The sequence below is a fragment of the Hypanus sabinus genome, chromosome 2 (assembly GCF_030144855.1).
Source record: "Hypanus sabinus isolate sHypSab1 chromosome 2, sHypSab1.hap1, whole genome shotgun sequence".
In the NCBI taxonomy this organism is placed as follows: domain Eukaryota; kingdom Metazoa; phylum Chordata; class Chondrichthyes; order Myliobatiformes; family Dasyatidae; genus Hypanus; species Hypanus sabinus.
The window spans coordinates 898,636-925,249 of record NC_082707.1 but is presented as its reverse complement, the minus strand read 5'-3'; the positions used below and the strand labels follow the sequence as shown (position 1 = coordinate 925,249).

General features: G+C 44.3%; 1 protein-coding gene across 4 annotated transcripts in view; it reads right to left on the bottom strand.

Annotated features, from left to right (window-relative positions):
* Positions 1-421: 421 nt before the first annotated feature.
* mynn (myoneurin) overlaps positions 422-26,614 on the bottom strand; it is a 129,022-nt gene continuing 102,829 nt past the window's right edge. For 3 of the 4 annotated variants that reach the window (XM_059991080.1, XM_059991089.1, XM_059991103.1), the window contains 3 exons: positions 21,888-21,971; positions 6,398-6,481; positions 422-1,189 (listed from right to left, as the gene is read on the bottom strand). In XM_059991080.1, the coding sequence (XP_059847063.1) occupies positions 972-1,189; positions 6,398-6,481; positions 21,888-21,971 (386 nt within the window). In that variant the 3' untranslated portion in view covers positions 422-971. The remainder of the gene's footprint in view (positions 1,190-6,397; positions 6,482-21,887; positions 21,972-26,614) is intronic. The other variant, XM_059991095.1, reaches the window with a different exon arrangement.

The window sequence follows — 26,614 nt, the reverse complement described above, 5'->3', positions numbered from 1 at the left end:
TGGGGTACAGAGCAAGGTGCCAAGACAGGAAGGAGCACTCTCTGCATTTCTTTAAAGAACATGTCCCAAGAACAATGGAATGCCTTTGGCTACAAGGGTTATATTGCTTCACTTCGCCTCAATCTGTGGACTAACTACATGTATATCCACACTAATAATGCCACAGTGTTAATTAGCAGCAACACAAGGGTACAGTGAGATGGTCTGGAGTATGAATACACTGCTTTGTATAGTATCACATCAACTCCTATAGAGGTGAACTCACCATTTCCTTTTGGTTCACATAGCACCTCTCCCTCTCCCCATTTAGCCCTCAATGCCTCTAACATCCCTTCTTGTTCCCTCACCTCTAATGCTCTTCCCTTCACCCCCACATTCCCCCTCAATCTGACCTCCCTTTGCCCCAAACCCCCTCGCTCGTTTCCTCACCCCAAACCCCTTCTCTTTTTCTCTCGTCCCCTCAACTTGGACCCTCTCTCTAGTCCCAAAGCCCCAGCCCCTCTCTCACCCTGGACCGTCCCTCTCTATCGCCCCCTTGCTCGGACCCTCTCTCTCTCATCCCATCGCCCTGGGCCCTCTCCCTCTCTCGCCCCCTCGCTCCGGACCCTCTCTCTGGTGTCCCATTGCCCCAGACCTCTCTCTCTCGTCCCATCGCCCCGGACCCTCTCTCTCTCGTCCCATTGCCCTGGACCTTCTTTCTCTCATCATCGCCGGACCCACCTTCTCTTGTCCCCTTGCCCTGAACCCCCCACTCTCTCTCTCCCCCTTGCCCTGAATCCCTTTTTATCTCTGCTGTTCTGAGCTCCATTGTTCTGACACGTCTTTCTCCCTGTGCCCCAAAAAGTCCCTTCCTTCCTTTCACACCAACCACCTCCTACCCTACAATTTCTGCTTTGCTTCACCACCAATCTTCTGTGCTCTTTACTCTTTTGTCTCTCATTTGCCCTGTCAGCAGGAAGCTCTAACCCTTGTCAGTACAGCTGCTGCAAGAAGATGAGTTGTGTCTCTGGGTAGGTTGTGGGTCGCAACAAATGCTCTGTGGATAAGGATGGCCCATCACTGATGGGGAGCAGCATTGGCTGATGTTCTGCTCTCTCTGACACACTGAGCGGTACATTCAAATCAGGATCTTCCTGAGATTCCTGCTCGACATCCATTCCTTCGTCACTCCTGTCTGTCCTCTTCATAGCTGGCAAGGAAAACAGATTGAAACAAGGTCAGGAATCCCAGATATATATCCTCCAAATCTCCTCTTCACCAGCACATTTAATTGTTCAGCTTCACAAGGGAAACAGGGGAGGCATCCAGGAATGAGATAGATCAGCTGGCTGAGTGGTGTCACAACAGCCTTGCACTCAGCATTAGTAAGACCAAGGAATTGATTGGGGAATTCAGAAAGGGAAATTCGAGGGAAACACATCAGTCCTCATTGAGGGATCAGCAGTGGAAAAGGTGAGCATTTTCATGTTCCTGGGTGTCAGCATCTCTGAGAATCTATCCTAAGCTGAACATAATGATTCAATTACAAAGAAGGCATGACAGTGGCTATATTTCATTAGGAGTTTGAGAGACTTGGTACGTCACCAAAGACTCACAACTACCTACAGATGTATTGTGGCGAGCATTCTAACTGGTTGCATCAAAAAAAAAATTGGATAGGTATGTTGACAGGAAAGGAATGGAGGGTTATGGGCTGAGTGCAGGTAGGTGGGACTAGGTGAGAGTAAGCGTTCAGCACGGACTAGAAGGGCTGAGATGGTCTGTTTCCGTGCTGTAATTGTTATATGGTTATATGAGTGCCTGGTATGAAGGGGCCATTGCACAGGATTGGAAAAAGCTGAGGAAAGTTGTGGACTCAGCCAGCTCTATCATGGGCTCTAGTCTCCCCAGCATCAAAGACATCTTTAAAAGGGCAGCATTCATCATTAAGGGCCCATCACCGAGGACATGCACTCTTCTCATTGCTATCAGGAAGACACACACTCAATTTTCACCGCCAGATTTCTGAGTGGACAATGAACCCATGAACACGACCTCAATAATTTTTTCTGCTGTCTTTTTGCACTACTTATTTTATTTAATTTTTATACATACATCTTATTATATTTTATAGCAAGGTGATGGGAATCAGTGTGCCAGAACAGATTGTGAGGTTGTGGAGACGCGTTGTTAAGACCTCAAACGAAGTCAGGAAACAAAGTCAGGCAACAAATTTCCCGAACTGCATGTATTTCAAAGCAAGAAGTATCATAGGAAAGGCAGAGGCACTCATCTGAAATGGACCCACATTTGGAATTTTGATACTGTAGCTAGTAGTGAGACTTGGTTGCAGGAGGAGTAGGATTGGCAGCTCAGTATTCCAGGGTTCTGCTGTTTTAGACGTGACAAGGTGGGAGGGATTAAAGGAGGAGGGGTGGCGTTACTAGCCAGGGAAAAAGCCATGGCAGTGTTCAGTCAGGACAGACAGAAGAACTTGTGTAATGAGGCACTATGCATTAAACTGAATAGGAAAGATTTGACAACATTAATGGGGCTATATTACAGACTACTCAACAATTCAAGGGATTTAAGAGGAATAAATTTGTACAGAGTTTGCAGACTGTTGCAAGAAACATAGGGATGTTATAGTAGGTGAATTTAACTTTCCACATATTGACTGGGCTTCCCAAACTGCAAAAGGACTAGATGGGATAGCTTGTCAAACCTGTTCAGGGAAATTTCCTTAATCAGTATGTACAAGTCCTAACGAGATAGTGTGCAATACTTGATCTGCTAATAGGGAATAAAACAGGACAGGTGACAGAAATTTGTGCTGGTGAACACTTTACATCTAGTGATCACAATGCCATTAGTTTCAAAGTAAATATACAGAAAGATATGTTTGGTCCATGGGTTGAGATTCTCAACTGGCGAAAAGCCAATTTCGATAGTATCAGAAAGGATCTGGCAAGTGTGGATTGGGACAGGCTGTTTTCTGGCAAAGGTGTACTTGGTAAGTGAGAGGCCTTCAAAAGTGAAATTTTGAGAGTGCAAAGCTTGTATGTGCCTATCAGAATAAAAGGTAAAGATAACAGGTGTAGGGAACCTTGTTTTTCAAGAGATATTGAGCCCCGGTTAAGGAAAAAAAAGGTGCACAGCAGGTAGGAACAAATGAGTTACTTATGGAGTATAAGAAATGCAAGAGGATACTCAAGAAAGAAATCAGAAAGGCTAAAACAAGGTATGAGGTTGCCCTAGAGGACAAGGTGAAGGAGAATCCTAAGGGGGATTCTATGGATAAGTTAAGAGCAAAAAGATTGCTAGAGACAAAATTGGTCCTCTGGAAGATCAAAATGGCAATTCATGTGTGGAGCCAAAAGAGATACGGGAGATCTTAAATGGTTTTTAACATCTGTGTTTACTCAGAAGATGGACACATAGTCTATAGAAATGAAGCTAAATAGAACTCAGAGTGGTAGCCATGTGGAACGAGCTTCTAGTAGAAGTGGTAGAGGCAGGTTTGGTATTGTCATTTAAAGTAAAATTGGATAGGTATATGGACAGGAAAGGAATGGAGGGTTATGGGCTGAGTGCAGGTCAGTGGGACTAGGTGAGAGTAAGCGTTTGGCACTGAGTAGAAGGGCCAAGATGGCCTGTTTCCGTGCTGTAATTGTTATATGGTTATATATGGAATCAACTTTGTGGACCCTGTACAAATTACAGAGTAGGAAATGTTTGCTGTCTTGGGGCAAATTAGGGTGGATAAATCCCCACACACTGACAAAGTCTTCCCTGAGATCCCGCAGAAGGCAAGTGCAGAAATTGCTGGGACCCTACCAGATATTTAAATAATCTTTGGCGACAGATAAGGTACCAGAGAACTGGAAGATAGTTAATGTTGTTCCGCTGTTTAAGAAAAGCTCTAAAAGTAAACCAGGAAATTATGGACCAGTGAGCTTGACATCAGTAGAGGGAAAGTTATTGGAAGATATTCTAAAGAACTGGATATATGAGTATTTGGATAGACACAGTCTGATTAAGGAAAGTCAGCATGGCTTTGTGGATGATCTAACCAATCATAGAATTTTTCAAGGAAGTTACCAGATAAGTTGATAAAAAGCAAAGTAGTGGATGTTTACATGGACTTTAACAAGACATTTGACAAGGTCTCACATGGGAGGTTAATCAAGAAGGTTCAGTCACCCAGCATTCAAGATGAGGTGGTAAATTGGATCAGACATTGGCTTTATGGGAGAAGCAAGCGAGTGGTAGTAGATCTTTGCCTCTCTGACTGAAGGCCTGTGACTAGTGGAGTGCCACAGGGATCAGTGCTGGGTTGTTGTTTGTCATCTATATCAATGATCTAAATGATAATGTAGTTAAGTGGATCAGCAAATTTGTGGATGACACCACAACTGGGGGGTGTAATGGACACTAAGGAAGACCTTCATGTTTTGCAGCAGGATCTGAACCAGCTGGTGAAAGGGGCTGAAAAATGGCAGATGGAATTTAATGCACACAAGTGCTTTAAGACCTATCTACATGGTAGGTATTACACAGTGCACTGAATAATGTGACAGAACAAAGGGATCTGGAAATGCAGGTCCATAATTCATTGGAAGTGGTGTCACAGGTAGATAGGGTCATAAAGAAAAGTCTTGGCACATTGGCATTCATAAATCAAAGTACTGAGTACAGGAGATTAGATGTTATGTTGAAGTTGTATAGACATTGGTGGCCTAGGACCATAATATATAGGAGCAGAAATAGGCCAGTCAGCCCACAGAGTATGCTTCCTTATTTCATCATGGTCAATATGGATTCCAGAACACCATACACCTGCCTCCTCGCCGTATCCTTTGATGTATTGATCAGGGAACAATCAATTTCCACCTTAAGTATATGCACGGACTTGGCCTCTACTGTAATCTGTGGCAGAGCATTCTACAGATTTACAACTCTCTGGCTAAAAGATCTCCTCTTTACCTCTGCTCTAAGAGGTCACCTATCAATTTTAAGGCTTTGCCCTCTAATTCTGGATAACCCCACCATAGGAAACATGCTCTCCACATCCACCCTATCTAATCCTTTCAACGTTTGGTAGGTTTCAATGAGATCCCCATGCATTCTTCTAAATTCCAGTGAGTACAGACCAAAGTTGCCAAATGCTCCTAATTTGGAGTATTGTGTGCAATTTTGGTCACCTACCTTCAGGAAAGATGTAAATAAGGTTGAAAGAGTACATAGAAAATTTACAAGGATGTTGCCAGGTCTGGAGGACCTGAATCATATGGAAAGATTGAATAGGTTAGGACCTTATTCCTTAGAACGTAGAAAATTGAGAAGAGATTTGACGGAGGTTTACACAATTGTGATGGGTATAGATTGGGTAAACTGAGGTTGGGTGGTGACATCTACAGGTCATGGCTTAAGGATGAAAGGTGAAAGCTTAAGAGGATGTGAGGGGAACTTCTTCACTCAAAGCGTCGTACAAGTGTGTAATGAACTGCCAGCTCAAGTAGTGTATGAAAGCTCAATTTCAACATTGATGAGAAGTTTGGATAGGTATATGGATGGTAGGGAGGACTGTGCTTCTGGTGCAGGTCGATACGAGTAGGTAGTTTAAATAGTTCAGCACGGACTAGATTGGCCAAAGGGCCTTTTTTGTGCTGTACTTTTCTATTTCTCTTTTATGTATTGGATGTACTGCTCCTGAAAAGCAACAAATTTCATGACATCTGCCAGTGATATTAAAGCTAATTCTAAAATTTATAAAATTATGAGGTATTGATTGAGTTGGTGTATTTTTCAAATACTACAGGGCACTGCTTTTAAGGTGGGGAGTATTATGATATCTGAAGATTTGTGAGGCATGTTTTTTTTTGTGCAAAGAGTGGTGCTGCCAGAGATTGGTAGCAGTAGTAGATATGATAGCACTCAGACAGACAGATGAACATGTAGGGAGTGGGCCAAATGCAAACAGATAGGAGAGGTTAGATTGCTATCATGTTCAGTGTAAACTCTACGGACTGAACGACCTGTTCCTGTGCACAATGGTTCTATTCCCATGAATGTGTGATCACAAAATACAGCTGGATTTTATTAGAGAAATTCCCAGAGAACTGTTCAGATGAATAGATGATGCCTTCAGCTAACTCAGATGATGCCTTCTGGAGGTAATTCAACATGCTGGGACATGATTTTCAGGATTAACAAGAGAAATGAGGTTTGAGGGAGAAATTGAGCAACCCTGGGCCAATCTACAAACATTAGTCCTGATTAGATGGACTGAGTGGTTCCCTTGCTTCCTTCAGTGATCTGTGTTGGGACGGACAGAACAGTTCCCCATAAAATCTTTAGGAGCAGAATTAGGCCACTCAGCCTTTCAGTGAGACCTGGTAATCTGGGAAATACTTACCATGAGCTTTATTGTTGTGTTTCTTTAAATTCTTCACATCAGAGTACGAGTTTCCACATAATTCACAGACGAAAGGTTTCTCACCTGAAAGGAACTCAGAATAAACTGGATATTTCTACAAAAGATTAGAATACCTCTCCCTTTTCAGAAAGCTGCAATGTCTATATTTCCATCTCTCAGCTCTTTGATAAAATTTAAATCTAGCCCTTCTGGGGTGGTCTGTCCCTACACTGCTCCATCATTGCCTCTTTTATCACTCTTAGTAAAGTTACATCTGTACAATCCCACCATGGTTTCATTATTGTAACAAAACCCAATTTCCCTCGGGATCAATAAAGTCTGTCTGTCTTTTGTTTTTCGCAGTCTCTGGCCCTTCTGTCCACCCAAGCTCCACAGATCAGCAACCCACCGATCTTTTTTAATCACAGGACAGTTTACACAATTAATTTACTAACTGGTACATCTTTGGGATGTGAGAGTAAACTGGAGACCCAGAGGAAACCCACATACTCAAGGGAAGGAACATACAAACTTGCTTACAGAGGATGCCAGAATTGAACTCAAACTCCAATGACCTGAGCTGTAATAGTGCCATGTTAACTACTATGCCACTATGACACTCCAACTTCATTGTTCAGGATTCATCACAACCAGACTCCTTTCCCCTTTCCACAATTCACCTCATTTCTCTTTCTGGTCACCATCCTCCCTACATCCATTCATCGCTAACAGCAGACAGGAACTTGACCACCTTGATTTTTTACTTCCCCATTCTAAACTTACAGCACTTTGTTCACTCAGAAGTAATCCCAACACTAGCAGAGAAGTACAGCACAGATTAACTGGCACATGGCCTGCTGAGTTCCCCCAGCATTTTGTGTGTGTTGCACAGCAGAGGGAGGTGGCTAAAAATTGCTTCTTGCACTGGAGTCCAGTCACAAATGGTGTGCCGCAGGGTTCGGTGTTGGGACCCTTGTGATTCATCACTTGTATCAATTGATGTGTTTTGATCATTAAGTTAGTGGATGACATGAAATTACTAAGTGCTGTTGATAGTGAAGAAAATTATTGTAGATTACAGGACAATCTGGATCAGTTAAGGAAGTGAACCAAGGAGTGGCAAATGGATTTCAATACAGATAGGTATGAGAAGTGTATTTTGGAAAGTCAAAGCAGTGTAGGATTTGTTTTACAAATGGTAGGACACTGGGGAGTCATAGAGATGTGCAGCACATAAACATGGACCTTGGCCCATCTAGTCCATACTGAATCATTTAAACTGCCTACTCCCATCAACCTGCACTGGAACCATAGCCCTCCCTACCTCTACCATCCATGTACCTATCCAAACTTCTCTTAAATTCAAGCTTGTATACGCCATTTGTGCTAGCAGCTCATTCCACACTCTTATAACCCAAGACTGAAGAAGTTTCCCTTTGTGTTTCCATAAACTTCTCACCTTTTACCCTTAAGACATAACCTCTGGTGGTAGTTCCACCCAACCTCAGTGGAAAAAGCTTGCTTGCTTGCATTTACCCTAACTATACCCTTCATAATTTTGTATACCTCTGTCAAATCTCCTCTCGAACTTCGACATTCCAAAAAATACAGTACTAATCTATTCAATCTTTCTTTATAACTTAGGTCCTCCAAATATGGCAGCATCCTTGTAATTTTTCTTGGACACTCTTTTAAATCTTGTTTACATTTTTCCTGTCAGTAGGTGACCACAACTGCACAGATACTCCAAATTAGGTCTCACTAACATCTTGTGCATAGCCTCAGGATAGAGGGGCGCCATCTCAAAACAGAGGTACGGAGAAATTTCTTTAGTCAAAGGGTGGTGAATCTGCAGAATTTGGTGTGACATGCAGCTGTGGAGGCCAGGTTGTTGGGTGTATTTAAGGTCTTGATTGAACATGGCATCAAAGATTACTCGGAGAAGGCTGGGAACTGGGGTTGAGGAGGAGATAGAAAAAAAAGTATCAGCCATGATTGAATTGTGGAGCAGACTCGATGGGCTAGATGGCCTAATTCTGCTCCTATGTCTTATGGCCTTATCTTATACAACTTCAGCATAACATCCCTATACACCCAATCTCTATACACCTCCATCCCCCACCAGGAAAATCTCAAAGCTCTCCATTTTTTTCTGGACACCAGAACCAAACAGTTCCTCTCTACCACCACTCTCCTCCATCTAGTGGAATGTCCTCACTCTTAATAAGTTCTTGTTTGGCTCTTCCCACTTCCTTCAAACAAGAGGTGTAGCCATGGGCATTCACACAGGTCCCAGCTATGCCTGCCTTTTTGTTGGCTACGTGGAATAGTCTATGTTCCAAGCCTACTTTTCCTACACTACATCGACGACTGCATTGTTGCTGCTTCCTGCACCCATGCAGAGTTTGTTGACTTCATCAACTGTCTCCAATTTCCATCCTGCCCTCAAATTTATCTGGTCCAATTCCGACACCTCCTTTCACTTTTCTCGATCTTTCTGTCTCCATCTCAGGAGATAGCTTATCTAATGATGTCTGTTATTAACCCACAGACTCTCAGAGCTTCCTGGACTTAAACTCTTCCCACCCTGTTACTTGTAGAAATGCCATCTCCTTCTCTCAATTTCTCTGCCTTTGCCACATCTGTTCTCAGGATGAAGCTTTTCACTCCAGAATGAAGGAGATGTCCTTTTTCAAAGAAAGGGACTTCCCATCCTCCACCATCAATGCTGCCCTCAACGGCATCTCTTACATTTCATGCAGAAAGGCAGCATCCATTATTAAGGACTTCCAGCACCCAGGGCATGCCCTTTTTCCACTGTTACCAACAGGCTGGTGATACAGAAGCCTGAAGGCATACACTCAGCGATTCAGGAACAGCTTCTTCTCCTCTGCCATCCGATTCCTAAATGGACACTACCTCACTTTTTGTAACATACAGTATTTCTGTTTTTGCACATTTTTAAAAATCTATTCAATATATGTAATCGATTTACTTGTTTATTTATTATTATTTTTTTCTCTCTCTGCTAGATTATGTATTGCATTGAACTGCTGCTGCTAGATTAACAAATTTACTTCACATGCTGGTGATAATAAACCTGATTCTGATTTTCTTCACCCTTGAAATAGTCCTCCGTAAATTATACCCTGTTGTCCTGTACAGACCCGGGTCACCAGACTTAAATGCCGCAGATCTAGCCCTCCACAGTCAACTTACCTCCTGGTTCATCCATGACTTTTAGTTTGAGAATGTATATGAAGTTTTTGTAGGCACACACTCATCTACGTTTAATGTTGGTGACAACTACGGCACGCTCATCCAGGCTTGAAGATGAATCTCTCAATATAGTTCAGTCCAAGTAGTCCTGTAAGTGTTCCTGTGCTTCCCTTGTCCATACCTTCTTGGTCCTCACTACTGGTGATGCAGTCTTTAGTCTCCTGCCTATACTTAGGGAATATTAGTACAAAAAGCTGAGCAGACTTCTCAAGCTGAGAGTGTGGAATAGCATGGTAGGCATTTTTGATGGTGGTGTAACAGTAGTCCAGTGTGTTGTTTCCTCTGTTACTACAAGTGATTTGTTGATTGCAATTTAGTGGCTTCTTCAGGCTAGCCTGGTTAAAATAATGGTGAAGGGATAGGAGTGTGCTGTTTCATGTATGCTGATCATTTAGAGTAGTGGTCACCAACCTTTTTAAGCCCAAGATCCCCTACCTCGGTCTTAGTGAAAGGCAAGGTCGACCTACTAAATCTTTTAGAGAAAAAACAGCTCAGATTGTACTTCCAACTTGAGGCCCTTTATTTGGACTAATTGTATTTTAATTACAAAAATGCTTTTGTCAAACTTTCAAATTAATTCGACCAAGAAAACACTGTAACTAGCATACCAAACAGGCCATAGCGGCATCGAGCTCATCCAATAACACCTTGAATAACTGGTGCTGAAGCGCTTTTGCTCGAATCAAGTTTATCAGTTTGCCCACCAGTGTCATTACATGAGAAAGTCCACGACCTTCCCAGCCAAGGCCTGCTGAGGAATCTCACAGTGACAATCCAGGAAGTTGGGAAAATCAGCATCATTACGACACAGTGCTATAAAACCAACGCGCACACCACACATTGCTGGAGCCTCATCAGTAGTAATTGCCACCAGTTTATGAATAGGGATGTCATTTTCACTGACATTTTTTAAAAACTCATTGTAAATATTCTCACCTCTCGTTCTCTCCTTTAAGTGCAAAAGAGTGAGGAAGTCCTCCTTTGTTGTAAAATCCTGGAAAGCCATTCTGACAAATACAACAAGCTGAGCTGTTTGCATTACATCCAGGGATTTATCAAATTGTCGTGAAAAATATTCACAGAGTGACAAGTCCTTTAACACTTGTCTCTCCAGGTCCTCTGAGCAGCATGTTTGCTGGGCCTTCAACCCTGATGTCAGCTCCTCAACTTTCCTGGTATTGGTAAACTTACTGAGACATTAGTATAAGGGGTACACAAGCTAATGACACTACTGTTTTTGTTTCCCATTTCTTTTACATTTGGGGAATGTTGGAATTTAAAGGGGGAGAAGTGTTGTAATATGAGCATTATAAAGATAAGTTAATACCAATTAGGATTATGGTAATATAGCAAGACTCCGCTACAGAAAACTGTTTGTAAAGAGAGATTGTTTCCGGGGTTGCGGGGTTTTCCTTCCCATCTTTTCTCCCCAGTGCACACTGGTGAAAACCTCTGTATGCGAATATCGTTTTACCGTCCCAGATAAAGTTGTTCCTTTTGGGCATGAAGTTGTCCAGTGGTCCTTTTTCAAAGTAGAAGTTACTACATATTTGCATCAAAAGGTTTATCAGGCATAATGTATTTGTATATTTATTTTTCTTTTTTTTTGAGGATCTACTGGGAAAGTCTCAAAGATCGATCGGTTGAATACAATCGACTGGTTGGCAACCACTAATCTGTTTGATGTTGGCCCAAGAATGTACACTGCTACCAAAATTATTGCAGAAATCTCTCATGGCAGGCAATATTGGACAGCACTTAATTGCGAGATATTCCAAGTTTGTTGAGTAGAATTGGGCCACCACCAATGCATTTGTGCGCCACGAGGAGTTGATCATGACGCATACACCCCCACCTCTTCTTTTGAGAGCCTTGACAGTTGTAACCTGATGGTATATAGTGAACCTGTCAATCTGAATCAATGTGTCCAGTATGGAAGGGGTTAACCAGGATTCTGTGAAACAAAGGACGCATGTGGTCCTAATGTACCTCTGATACAGCACCCTAGCTCTGAGATCTTCGATTTTATTTACCAGAAGTTTAAGCGAAGTTTGAACAGGCCAACAGATCGTAGAGATATGAATGGCTATGGTCCTGGTGCAAGACTTGGGAGCAGGCAGTTTAAATGATTTTTGGCATTGACTAGATGGGCCAAATGGTCTATTTCTATGATGTATTTCTCTATGACTCTATGATTGCCATTCTTATTTCTGCTCCAAGGTCTTATGATTTCTCTATTCTACCATGAATGCCCATAAGAAAATGACTCTCAAGGTAGTATATGGTGACATAAATGTAATTTGTATTCTCTCCAATACAATGCGTACATTGGTATTCTCCATCTTCCTGTATGCATGTGAGACAAGGAACCTGACAACAGAGCTACAGAGGAAGATATAGACATTGGAAGTGAGATGCTATCGCAACATCTTGGGCATCTCATACTTGGACCACATCACAAATGAGCAGGTCTGCAAGACCATCCAGCACCACATTGGCTCCCATGATGACCTTCTCACAATGGTGAAGAAAAGAAAGTTGAGATGGTTTGGCCACGTAACAAGATCCAGTGGCCTTGCAAAGACAGTTCTACAAGGAACTGTGGAGGGGAAAAAGAGGAGAGGCAGACAGAGGAAAAGATGGACGGATGACATTAAAGAGTGGACAGGGAAAACACTTGCGGTGACCCAACCGTGACAGTTGGAACAGACCGATGCAAAGCTTGTCATGACAGCACCCCGATGACTCCACCAGGAGTTAAGGGCGCAAGAAGAAGATGTAATTTGTGTAATGGCCTGATTCACATTTTTACTGTTATGTGGTACGTATTTCATTTAGCACCTTGTTCTGCTTTCAGACTGTTAGGGTAATTGTTGAAGATAAGGGATGATGTTGAATGTGTGCCATCCAATTAGTGGGAGGTTTTTCTTGGTGAGGGGCAATAAGTTTGGTCTTGGGTTTTTATTTGAGAGGAGATAGAGAGAGAAAACACTGGGGAGAACCGGTCGTAGCATACGGTCCGGTGGGAGACCCTTTTGTTCGAGATGGATTGTGAGCGACGCTCGGAAGGTGGTGTGTGCTTTCACGTTGACCAAGGACCCAGCACGTGAGCAACAGAGAAGTTCAAGACGAGCTCCAATTTGCGCACATTTGACTGCTTAATTAGAAAGGGCCCTTTTCTTTTTGTTATTCTTTACTAACCCTTTAGTTAAGATTCATAAACATAATTCCTTTAATTCTGTACATTTAATTGGACTTAGGTTTATTTTTGGTTTGAGAGGAGATGAAGAGAGAAGATGGTGGAGAGAAGAGGTTGTAGGATTTGACGGAGATGGGGTGGGGGGGGTGAGATCGATTGAGGATCAGCGACTTGGGGAAACTAGCAGCTCCAGCTTGTGCACATTAGACTGTTTAATTAAAATGGGCCCTTTTTTGTTCTTTTCTTTACCAACCCTTTAGTCAAATTAAAAATTATAAAAATAAATCTTTTAATTGTATGTGGTGTATTGTCTGTTATTTTGTGGCACTAATTTATAACAGGGTAGCAAATTACACAGCATCCACACAAACAAGGGGTTTGGGGTGGGCTCGCGTCTTAATCTCACAAGTTTGGGGGGAGGGGCGGAGATTGTCTTCCCTTGAGTTACGCAGCCGAGGAAACCAGGGTGTTTTATTCTGGGGGTATCGTCCAGCATCGATTTCATTGGATGCTGTGTGATTGTCCTGAACTTTGATCCAGTGAGTTCTGTGTTTAAGTCTATGCTAAACTATTGTCTGGTTATGGTTGCTGCAGGGGTTGAGATGTGGTGCGAATCAATGGACTTACTGGTAATGAATACGTGTATAACCATATAACAATTACAGCACGGAAACAGGCCATCTCGGCCCTTCTAGTCCGTGCCGAACGCTTATTTTCACCTAATCCCAGTGACCCGCACTCAGCCCGTAACCCTCCATTCCTTTCCTGTCTATATACCTATCCAATTTTGCTTTAAATGACAATACCAAACCTGCCTCTACCACTTCTACTGGAAGCTCATTCCACACAGCTACCACTCTCTGAGTAAAGAAATTGCCCCTCATGTTACCCTTAAACTTCTGCCCCCTAAGTCTCAACTTATGTCCTCTTGTTTGAATCTCCCCTACTCTCAATGGAAAAAGCCTATCCATGTCAACTCTATCTATCCCCCTCATAATTTTAAATACCTCTATCAAGTCCCCCCTCAACCTTCTACGCTCCAAAGAATAAAGACCTAATTTGTTCAATCTTTCCCTGTAATTTAGGTGCTGAAACCCAGGTAACATTCTAGTAAATCTTCTTTGTACTCTCTCTATTTTGTTGACATCTTTCCTATAATTCAGCGACCAGAACTGTACACAATACTCCAAATAGTGAGTGGGGTAGACATTCATATCCCTGACGAATTGTTAATTCAAATTTAAAGCCATAGGAACAGATACGGTTGTGGAGCGGAGGTTGATAAAATACTGGGCAAAGACTTTGTTTTAGTTCAGACAAGTGCTGACGTAACGGTGGTGGAACTGCCTGGTACTATTAGGGCCCGGTACTATTAGGGCCCTGGGAGAGTGGGGGCCAGGGGCTGTCCTTACTGAGGGGACTTCAAAGACAGGTTGCTCTTGTTTCTGCAGAGCGAGGAAAAGGAGTGGTCTGATTTGGAATGTCTAATGAATCCCCCAGTGAAGTGTGAGTCTTCTGAGTTGGTATAAGCCCTTACCTGCCTGGCAAATAAATGGCCCAGTGCCCAAGCAGAGGGTCCTAGCTATTAAATGTTCCCTGGGGTAAAGCCCACCCCCAAGGGGGAAGAGGAGTATGAGACTTGGGCGGAGCAGACCTCTCAGATGAATGACAGTGCTCTGATGACATACAAAGACAGCAATTGGTTGAGAGTTTGCGAGGCCGGGCTGCTGACGTAGTGAGAGCTGTAAAGGCACAGAACCCTTTTGCCACTTCTGCGGCCTATGTGCAAGCATTAGAAAAGGTGTTTGGTGCGATGGGAAGCCCAATGGAGCTTACGATGGGGTTTCAGAACGTTTCAGGAGAAGGAGGAGAACCTTTCTGCCTACATTTTTCTGCTAGAGAGGCAGCTAAATTGCTAAGACATAGAGGGGCCATTCAGATGGCTGAGGTGGATCAGTTAAGAATAGACCAGATAGTGAAAGGCAGCCAGTCCCAGGACCTGATCGGTTGGGGTCTCCGACTGTCTCAGAAGACTCACCCACCCTCTTGTTTGCTAAGCTGATCAGAGAAGTATGAGAGGAGGAGAATGCGTCTGAGGCTCGGGGTTGGGGGGGCCTCTGTCAGCAGAGTAAGGTCCTTGGTAGTAGACCCCTGCACTGAAGTGACCACAGATAGCCCACCCCGAGGAGTGGTTAAGGAGATCATGACAGAATTGAGAACTGAGAAGTCCTGATTGTTATCTGCAGGTGCAGTTGCTCTGTACAGTGGAGCTGATAGGGAGGTGGACACCCCCCCACCGATGGGGATGGACTATGCAGAGCGGTGCTAGTGACCAGGGTCCCACAAGATGGGGAGCAGCCAGTATTGTCTGTCATAACTGTGGTGAAGAGGGACACTTCAGATGGGAAACCCCTCAGAGAGTAAGCCCCCGGATACCTAAGCAGAGAGAGACCCAGAGAGGAAATGGCCTGGCATTTCGGGGGAACATGGTCCCAGCAATATATCAAGGAGCACCCTAAGGCAAAAAACCTTATTCCTGAAGGCTTAGTGGGGCCAAGCTAGAGGTAGAGGATATGTATGCTAGAGCTATAACTGACATAGGCTTGCAGCTCACTTTGCTGTGCTATTCATTTTACAATCAGTATTTGACACATTTACCATTAACACCACTCAGTGCACTACAGATCTGGAGTCTTAAGTGTGGGTGATTATCTGAATGATGGTTATTTGTCACTGAAGTTGAAGTTTTTGGAAGCAGCTATGGGAGTGGCTGAGGTCCTTGATACATTAGTACTGGTTGGTCTGGACCCCATTGAGAAGGGTGGAGTTTCAATTCTCGTGGGGACAACTACGCCAATTGTGAGGAGGCTAATGGGAGCCTGCAATGAGTGTTGGAGAGAGCTTCCTGAGAACATCATCCGTTCACCCGGTATTTCGAGCTGCTTTTGAGGAAGTTCATGGTCAGACTGGGCCAGATAATGAGCTTAGACGAGGGACTGTGTGGTTCACCTGGTCAAAACCAGTCGTGTTACAGCCTGGGGAAGTAGTGACAGTGACGGGAAACCCCAAATTTCCAGCAGTGCTCGAGGCTGAGGCCCTCTTGGTGGATGCTCCAGAAGACCATGAAGAGGAGTCGGGCGTACCTGCTGAGGTACTGGTGAGGCCTGAATTGCAGAAACCCTCGGTTGTACAGGTGAATAGGATGGCAGTGATTACCAGGAACACTACGAAGAGGAAGGTCATTCCCTTGGCGCACCTCTTCCTGGTGACAGTAATGTCTAGTATCCCTGTGAGACAAGCAGGGAAGAAACTCTCTCTCTCCAAAAAGGGGAAAGTTGACTGCTGAGTCATTCAACTTTGAGGACTCCCCAGAAACTGGAGATTGGAAGAGGAGGTTGATAGGGAAGATGTTGAAGCTGGAAGGTGTCTTTTCTACTGATGAGTTTGATGTGGGTTGTTCCAAGAGCACTCGCTACACCATCCGAATGACCAAAGACTTGCTGTTTAGAGAAAGGTCACAGCGAATGGCCCCTGCAGAGGTGGAAGATGTTCAGTAGCACTTGTGGAAGCTTAAGGAAGCTGGGATCATCACAGAGTCCAGAAGCCTCTTTGCGTCCCCAGTAGTAGCGGCTAGGAAGAAGAATGGGAAAGTACGGATGTGTGTAGACTATAGGACTCCGAACAGGTGTACCGTCCCCAACCATTATATGGTCCTGAGGACTGAGGTCATGCTGGCCTGTCTGAATGGTGTGAAGTGGGTCAGTGTGCTGGACTTGAGAAGAGGGTATTACTAGATTCCCATGAATGAAGCTGACAGAGAAGACAGCATTTATATGTCCACTGGGATTCTTCCAGTTCGAAAGGATGTCCAGGGCATATCAGGAGCCCCTGCGACTTTCCAGCGTGTGATGGAGAAATTGGTGGAAGATATGAACTTACTTGAGATATTGGTGTATCTGGATGATTTCATAGTGTTTGGCTCCACATGGGAGGAACATGAAGCGAGGCTACTGAAGGCGCTGGGCCGTCTGAAAGCTGAAGGGTTAAAACTTTCCCAGGACAAGTGCCAGTTCTGCAAGATGTCTGTCAACTATGTTGAGCACACAGTCTCACAAATAGAGTAACTACGGATCCGTCTAAGATAGAGGTGGTGACCAAATGGCCAAGGCCCCAGACTCTGAGTGCTTTGTGCATGTTTCTTGGGTTCTGTGAGTACTATCAGAGGTTCGTGAAGGACTACACGAAAGTGAGTCACTGTTTCAATCAGCTTCTGTGCAGTTACCCTTCCTTGGGGAAGGAAGGGAGGGGGACAAAAGGAGAGGAGAGTAAAGATTATTTTAGCCCTTCGGAGCCTTTGGAGCAAGACAGGATGTGAAATCTGAAGAGGCCTTTCAGTTGCTGAAGCAGCTGCTGACACAAGCACCTGTACTGGCTTTTGCAAACCCCCGATTGCCAAATGTACTGCATACGGACGCCAGCAGAGGGTTCAGGGGGTGTCCTGTATCAGGATCAGGGCACAAGGTTGAGACCTGTTGCATTTGTCATTCGGAGTTTGTCACCCTCTGAAAAAAACTAGCCCATGCACAAGTTGGATTCCCTGACAATGAAATGGGCTATGGTGGATAAGTTAAGTGACTATCTCTACGATGCCAAGTTTGAGGTGAGGACGGACAACAATCTCCTAACTTATATCCTGACCTCAGCAAAACTGGATGCCACAGGCCATCGGTGGTTGGCGGCATTGTCTGCCTATGATTTCAGTCTGAAGTAGGAACATTGATGCTGAGTAGGAGAGTGTTCCTGCTCCAAGAATGAAAACCATGTGCAAGTTTTCCATCACAGTGAAGGCAGAGGAAAAGCAAGGGCAAGATCCTGCGGGAGATCAATTGGGAATTTCTGATGGTGCCATTCCACCTGACTGCTCTGAAGACAAACCAGTTGCCAGAATTGAGCCCTGGGGATGTGGCAACTGCTCAGTGAGATGACCCGGGCATCGGTATCATTTGGTCAGTGGACAAAAAAGGAGACATAGCCCAAGCAGAGAGGATGAAACACATGGGAGTTCCTCCATTATTGAGAGAATGGCCCAGATGGATTGTAACATGAGTGCATTTTAGATCATCCAACATGTTGTGGATGTGTGTGGGCCTTCGTCTTGAAGTAGTGTGGGGGTGTGGCTGAGAAATGTCCGCACTTGTATTTGTGAATTGTTGTATCGTAAATACATTAGCTGCCATGGTATGTTCAAGGAAGGCGGGTGAGGGGAGGTTTGTTTAGAGGTATGATATAAAAGCAAAATGGAGGAAAATGTAATCCATTATGTATTCTGCATTGTGTTATTCCTTCAATAAAAATATATTTGAAAAAAAGAATGGCCCAGATTGGAGTTGAGGAACCAGATCCTACATCAGGTCACATTGCCTCTGGACCGACCTCGGTGTTCTCAGCTGGTTCTGCCTGAGAAGTATCGGAGGATTGTGTTGAAGTCACTTCATGATGATTCTGGCCATTTGGGGGTTGACAAGACCTGTGGATTACTCAGAGATTGCCCCGAATGAAGCCGGAGGTCAAAGTGTACTGCAAGTCATGCATTCGATGTATACGGAGGAAGATGCTGCCTACAAGGGCTGCTCAGCTGTCTCACTTGCAGAGTGCCGGGTCACTTGACCTCGTGCGTATAGATTTCCTGTCAATAGAGCCAGATGCCAGCAACATGGCCAATGTCTTGGTCATTATGGATCACACCAGCACATATGCGCAAGCTTTCCCTAACAAGGATCAGAGGGTGTCCACGTTGGCCAAAGTGCTATGGAAGAAGTATTTCATTTATTATGACCTCCCCAGGCAGATACATAGATTAGATTGTGAGGACACTCAGTCCTCATTTATTGTCATTTAGTAATGCATGCATTAAGAAATGATACAGAGTTCCTCCAGTATGATATCACAAAAACACAAGACAGACCAAGACTAACTTACAAAAACCACATAATTATAACATATAGTTACAACAGTGCAAAGCAATGCTGTAATTTGATAAGGGCAGACCATGGACACGGTAAAAAGTCACAAAGCCCTCGATAGCCCATCATCATGGAGAAGTTTAAGGTGCGGGGTTATATGGGAGGCAGGGTTTGAGGATCGGCACAACATTGTGGGCTGAAGGGCCTGTAATGTGCTATACTATTCTATGTTCTATCTCACGTAGACGGTAGAAGGAAGAAAAAAATCTTCCTGCCATGAACCTTCAGCGCCGCAAAGCTTCCCGATGCAGCTTCTGGAAGCACATCTGACCACATCCAACTCTGAGTCCGTCCGAAAAACTTCGAGCCCCCAACCAGCCCTCCGACACTGAGGACCGAGCACTTTGACACCGGCCCCGGCAGCCAAGCAACAGGCAAAGCCGAGGATTCGGGGCCTTCCCCTCCGGAGATTTTTCGATCGCACAGCAGCAGCGGCAGAGAAACAGGCATGTCAGAAGTTTCACCAGATGTTCCTCTGTGCTTCTCACGTCCGTCCCCATCAAATCAGGATTGTGCACGGCCCCTACTTACAGATAACAGATATTCATTCTTGGAATGGCCGCGCATGCTGCCGTCACGCCGCCATTTTCAAAAGGGACGGGATTTCAAGAATAGGCTCATACATGAGTTACTGAGGGTGCTTGGAGTCGAGAAGTTGAGGACTAAGCCTTATCACCCACAGGGTGAACCCCAGCCCAAGAAGTTCAATTGGACCTTTCTAGACATTGCTAGACCTTGCTTGGGACCTTGGAGATCAGCAGAAAGAACAAGTGGAGTCAACATATTGGACATCTGGTCCACTGCTACAATTGTACACAGAATGAAGCTACCGGGTACTTGCCATATTATCTTATGTTTGGACACAAGGTGAGGTTGCCCATTGACCTCTGTTTTGAACTGGCAAGGAAAATCTACCATCGAAGATTTATCTGAAGTATGTGTTTGATATGAGAAGGCAGCTAAAAAAGGCTGAGGTCACAGCTGCCAAGCAGAGTCAAGGAAACAAGAGTAGGCATGATCAAATGGTTAGCTTCTCCCAACTCATGTCTGGAGACCGTCCTCATAAAGAATTTGGAGCTACCTGGGAAGCATAAGTTGGCTGACTGCTAGGTGGCTACGCCTTGTGTAGTGGAGAGTCAGATATCAAACATACCAGTTTTCCAGGTGAAACCAGAGGATGGTAATGGATCTGAAAAGATTCTCCATTGGAACCACCTTCTATCTCTGGGACAAGAGGTATATGTTGACCCAGAGCATGACTTGGACCCTACACCTAGTAAGAGGACTCTGCAACAATGTGGAGAGGCTGAAGGACCAGCAGCAGGAAAGATCAGACTGGCCCTGCCCCTGAATGGGACACGGATTCGGAGGGTGAGGAAATGGTGGTGTGGTACATGCTGTATTTTGCTAACTCCCCATTAAGTGAGGAAGAGATTCCTAACCCTTCTTACACTGGCAAGTGAAATCAGGAGGGTTTCAGCTGGACTGTGAAGGGGATGAAGTGAAGCTCAGCCAAGTAGCAGAGGGATCTGAGTTGCAGGAGGGCACGAGTGAAAGACTAGAGAAGGCCTTGCCATACAGACCAGAAGTATCCCATGGAGTGTCTGAAACTGAAGAAATACATCATGGGTTAAGAGGTCTCAAAGAATTAGGGGACTCCCAGGTAGGCTGGCCTATTTAGCACTGGGGAAACACAGTGCTACAGCTATCCCCCTAGTGAGCTAAGTCACTACCTGTTACAAATTGATTGGAGGTACTGACGTCACAAAATTCCTTTGAAAACGGTGATCTTAAGATGAGGTGACAAATGATTTCAAGGTCATGAGAACATGACTATTTTGGTGTGAGGGAGAGTGCAATGCCCTGGTTCATATCTTTACTGTTATGCAGTATGTATTTCATTTTGTGTTATTCTGTATTTCATTTTGGCAGTTCTGTGAGAGCTGCTTGTTTTCAGCCTATATTTGGGTTATTGTTAAGATAAGAGATGAGGAGAAATGTATGCCATCCAATTAGGATGGTCGAATTGAAGGGAGTTTTCTCTGGTGAGGGGCACTAAGGGTGGGCTAGCATTTTTTCTGGTTCGAGAGGAGATGAACAGGGAAGATGCTGGACAGAAGAGGTCATAGGACTTGACCTGGAGTGGGAGTGTGATTCGACAAAGCCCAGGGTGAGATCGATTGAGGATTGGTGGCCTGGGAAAACTGAGCTCCAACTTGTGCACATTAGACTATTTCATTAAAATGGGCCTTTTCCTTTATTCTTTACTTTACAGACAAACAGACAGACATACTTTATTGATCCCGAAGGAAATTAGGTTTTGTTACAGTCACACCAACCAAGGATAGTGTAGAAATATAGCAATATAAAACCATAAGCAATTAAATAATTAATTATTAACTGACCCTTTAATCAAATTAAGTATTATAAAGACAAATCTTCTAATTGTATGCAGGTTACCGTCTGTTATTTTGGTGCACTGATTTGTAACAGGGTAGTGAATTACACAGCATCCACACAAATAGGGGGTTTGAGGTGGGACCTCGCCTCAATCTCAGAAGTTTGGCAGGGCCGGAGATTGTCTTCCCTAGACTTAAGCAGCTGAGGAAACCAGGGTGTTTCATTGGTGACAATATAATTACTCTGAACTTTGAAACTCTGATGTAATGTCTGTGCCTAGTCCAGTGCATGAGCGTCTGATGCTGCTAATCCACATCATAACAAACCAACAGAAAAACAACAAGATAACTAAGAATATTGCAGATGCTGGAGATCCAAGCAACACACACAAAATGCTAGAGGATCCAGCAGACCAGGCAGATTCTATGGAAAAGAGTACAGTCAATGTTTCGGGTCATTTGGTCCTCATTAAGCACCTTGTCCGAATCACTGTCTGTACCTTATTCCAAAGACAACTAAAGTTGATCGGTTCTGCTGAATGAGGATTCATAAACTGGCTCCTAGCAATCGCAGGGATCCAGATTCTTACCTGTATGTGATCGGGTGTGTTTACTCAGCTCTCCTGAAGAAATGAAGCTTTTATTACACAAGTGACAGCTGTATGGCTTTTCACCTAAGAAAGAAAGACAGACAAACTAAGGTAAAAGAGACAAAATATCAGAAAGGGCAAAGGAGGAGCTAGTAAGTGTGAGGGAGTGGAAATAGGGTAGAGAATGGAATCTGTAGGACCAAGAGTGAGTGAGGAAAGGTTACAGGAAATGGACACTGTGGGGAGAAGAACAAATGAGGAAGTACATGGCCTATCAGTAGAATTAAAAGAGGGATTTCTTGCAGATTGGTGACGGTAATTTAAAAAGGGAGCTTTGAGAGTTAGTCCATTGTACATCGCCTATCAGTGGCTATAACCGGAGCTGCAATCGTGAGTTGAATAGCAGGGCAGGTTCAGGAATAAAAGAGACACACTGCCCAGCAGAGCGGTCATCAATGGAGTGATCTGCGGCAGGGTGGTAGGGCTTTGGCTCATTCGGGCTTCATCAATAACGAGTCGAGGCAAGGTAAGTTACCTGTCAGTAATAGAAATAGGAAGTATGTCTGTGAGGCTGTTCTGTACTGGGTGCCAGATGTGGGAAGTCTAGGAGACTCCCAGCCTCCTGGATGGCCACATCTGCGCCAGGTGTGTCGAGCTACAGCTCGATGACCTTCGTCTGGTCAGGGAAAGTGAGGAAGTGATAGACAGGAGCTATAGGCAAGTAGTCACACTGGGGCTTTGGGAAACAGATAAGTAGGTAACAGCCAGGAGAGGAAAGACCAAGAGTCAGAGAGTAATCCTGCGGTTGTCCCCCTTAACAATAAGTACTCCTGTTTGCGTACTATTGGAGGGGTGGGAAGGCCTACCTGGGAGAAGCAACAGCGGCTGCAGCTCTGGCAGAGTCCGGCCCTGTGGCTCAGAAGGTTAGGGAAAGGAAGAGGAAGGCAGTAGTGATAGGGGACTGACTCTATAGTTAGGGGGCCAGACAGGCCATTCTGTGGATGCAGGAAAGAAACATGGATGGTAGTTTGCCTCCCAGGTGCCAGGGTCTGGGATGTTTCTAATCATGTCCACGATATCTTGAAGTGGGAGGGTGAACAGCCAAAGATTGTGGTACATATTAGTACCAACGTTAGATGTAGGAAAAGGGAGGAGGTCCTGAAAACAGTCTACAGGGAGTTAGGAAGGAAGTTGAGAAGCAGGAGCTCAAAGGTAGTAATCTCGGGATTATTGCCTGTGCCACACGACAGTGAGGAATAGAGTGAGGTGGAGGATAAATCCGTGGCTGAGGGATTTGGAGCAGGGGGCAGGGATTGAGATTTCTGGATCATTGGGTCCTCTTTTGGGGCAGGCGTGATCTGTACAAAAAGGAAGGATTGCACTTGAATCTGAGGGGAACCAATATTTTGGCAGGGAGGTTTCCTGAGGCTACTGGGGAGAGTTTAAACTGGAATTGCTGGGAGTGGGAATCGAACTGAAGAGATGGAGGAAGGGGCAGTTGGTTCACACATAGGAAGAGCTCGGAGACAATGTGAGAGGGAGGATAGGCAGGTTATAGAGAAGGGATATGCTCAGACCAATGGTTTGAAATGTGTCTATTTTAATGCAAGAAGCATCATGGACAAAGCGGATCAGCTTAGAGCATGGATCAGTACTTAGAGCTATGATGTTGTGGCTATTACAGAGACTTGGATGGCTTAGCAGCAGGAATGGTTCCTTGGAGTACTAGGCTTTAGATATTTCAGAAAGGACAGGGAGGAGTCAAAAGAGTTGGGGGTGTGGCACTGCTGATCAGAGATAGCGTGACAGCTGCAGAAAAAATGGAAGACATGGAGGGATTGTCTACTGAGTCCCTGTGGGTGGAAGTTAGAAACAGAAAAAGGTCAGTAACTCTATTGGGTATTTTTTATAGACCACCCAATAGTAACAGGGACATCGAGGAGTATATAGGGAGATAAAATTCTGGAAAGCTGTAATAATAAGGTTGTTGTGGTGGCAGATTTTAATTTCCCAAATATTGATTGGCACATCCCTAGAGCCAGTAGTTTAGATGGGGTACAGTTTTGTTAGGTATGTCCAGGAAGGTTTCCTGACACAATATGTAGATAAGCCTACAAGAGGAGAGGCTGTACTTGATCTGGTGTTGGGAAATTAACCTGATCAGGTGTCAAATCTCTCAGTGGGAGAGCATTTTGGAGATAATGATCACAATTCTATCTCTTTTACCACAGCATTGGAGAGGGATAGGAACAGACAAGTTAGGAAAGTGTTTAACTGGAGGAAGGAGAACTATGAAGCTATCAGGCAGGAACTTGGAAGCATAAATTGGGTACAGATGTTCTGAGGGAAATGTACGGCAGAAATGTGGCAAGTGTTCAGGGGATATTTGCGTGGCATTCTCCATAAGTATGTTCCAATGAGACAGGGGAAGGATGGTAGGGTTACAGGAACCATGGTGTACAAAGGCTGCTGAAAATCTAGTCAAGAAGAAACGCTTACAAAAGGTTTAAAAAACTAGGTAATGATATGAATCTTGAAGATTATAAGGCTAGCAGGAAGGAGCTTAAGAATGAAATTAGGGGAGTCAGAAGGGGCCATGCGAAGGCCTTGGCAGACAGGATTAAGGAAAACCCCACGGCATTCTACAAGTATGTGAAGAGCAAGAGGATAAGATGTCAGAGAATAGGACCAATCAAGTGTGACAGTGTAAAAGTGTGTATGGAACTGGAGGAGATAGCAGAGGTACTTAATGAATACTTTGCTTCAGTATTCACTACGGAAAAGGATCTTGGCAATTGTAGGGTCGACTTACAGCAGATGGAAAAGCTTAAGCATAATGTATAGATATTAAGAAAGAGGATGTGCTGGAGCTTTTGGAAAGCATCAAGTGATAAATCTCTGGAACCGGACGAGATATACCCCAGGCTACTGTGGGAGACGAGAGCGGAGATTGCCGAGCCTCTCGAATGATCTTTGCATCATCAATGGGGACAAGAGAGGTTCTGGAGGATTGGAGGGTTGCAGATGTTATTCCCTTATTCAAGAAAGGGAGTAGAAATAGCCCGGGAAATTATAGACCAGTGAGTCTTACTTCAGTAGTTGGTAAGTTGATGGAAAAGATTCTGAGAGGCAGGATTTATGAACATTGCAGAAGCATAATATGATTAGGAATAGCATAATTGTGCTCCTATGTCTTATGATCTTAAGACTATTCCGTGCAGCAACACGATTGGGAAAAAGTTTGAATCAGTTTGAAAAAGTTTGATTGCTAACAGCAGAATCCTGGCTTGTTCCTCCTCTCGCTAACCCAGAGGTCAGTCCAAATCACAGATCTAGCGTCTCTGCTGTCGAATCAGTCCAGTACAGAGAGGCAGGATGAGCAGACAGAACCTGTGTTGGATTTCAGTCAGAAAGCCAACCTCAAAAAGTCTAATATGTTTGATGTTACTTTATTTGATTGAGAGATATAGCATGGAATGGGTCCCTCCACCTCTTTCAACTGCACTGCCCAGCAACCCACTGATTTAACCCTCGCCTGATCATGGGTCAATTTACAATGCTGACCAACAACCAGCATGTTTTTGGACTGTGGGAGGAAACTGGAGTACCCATAGGAAACCAATACAGTCATATAAGGAATTACTGAGGACACCAGGATTAAACTCTGAACTGACACCCTGAGCTTTAATAACGTCGCAGTAACTGCTACGCTACAATGGTGTCCCATTTGTAGATACTGCCAGCAGATAAGACAAGAAAAATACATATATTTACATCCAATCACAAAATCTGGAGATGCTGGAAATCCAAGCCACACACACAAAATGCTGGAGGAGCTCAGCAGACCAGGCAGCATCAATGGAAAGGAGTAAACAGTAGATATCTTAGGCCGAGACCCTGAAAAGTCTGTGTAAGAAGGTGGGGAAAGGGGTGGAAGAAATGCTAAATTGAAGGTGATAGGTGAAATTGCGGTGGGGGGGTGAGGTGAAGAGCTGGGAAGTGGTGATGGTAGGGGAACAGGGAAATGGCAGATGAACTTGAATGGGTACTTTGCATCTGTCTTCACTATGGAAGACACTAGCAGTGTGCCAGAGGTCCATGACTGTCAGGGAGCAGAGAGAGAGCCATTGCTATTACAAAGGAAAAGGTGCTAGACAAACTTAAAGGTCTTAAGGTGGACAAGTCACCTGGACCAGATGGACTACATTCCAGAGCCCTGAGAGGTTGCTTAAGAGATAACACGTGCATAGGTCATGATCTTTCAAGAATCACTTGATCCTGGAAAGACTACAAAATTGCAAATGTCATAGAAAGGGAAAAGAAATTATAGGCCTGTTTGCCTAACCTCAGTGGCTGGTAAAGTGTTGGAGTCTATTATTAAGGATGAGAAATCAGGATACTTGAAGACTAATGATAAAATAAATCAAAGTTATCATGGTTTCTGTGAAGGGAAATCTTGCCTGACAAATCCAAGTTCTTCGAGGAAGTAATAAGCAGGGGAGGGGCAGTGGATGTCATTTACTTGGGATATTTAGACGGCACTTGATAAGATGACACACATGAGGCTGCTTCACTAGATAAAATCCTATGGTGTTACAGAAAAGATACTGCATGGATAGAGGAATGTCACTGGCCCACGAAACTATCGCAAAGTAGGTCGATCCCACCGTTATGCCTAAATCTAAAACTTCCTGGTGGGCTGAGCTCAGGCCTTCCTTCAGCATTTT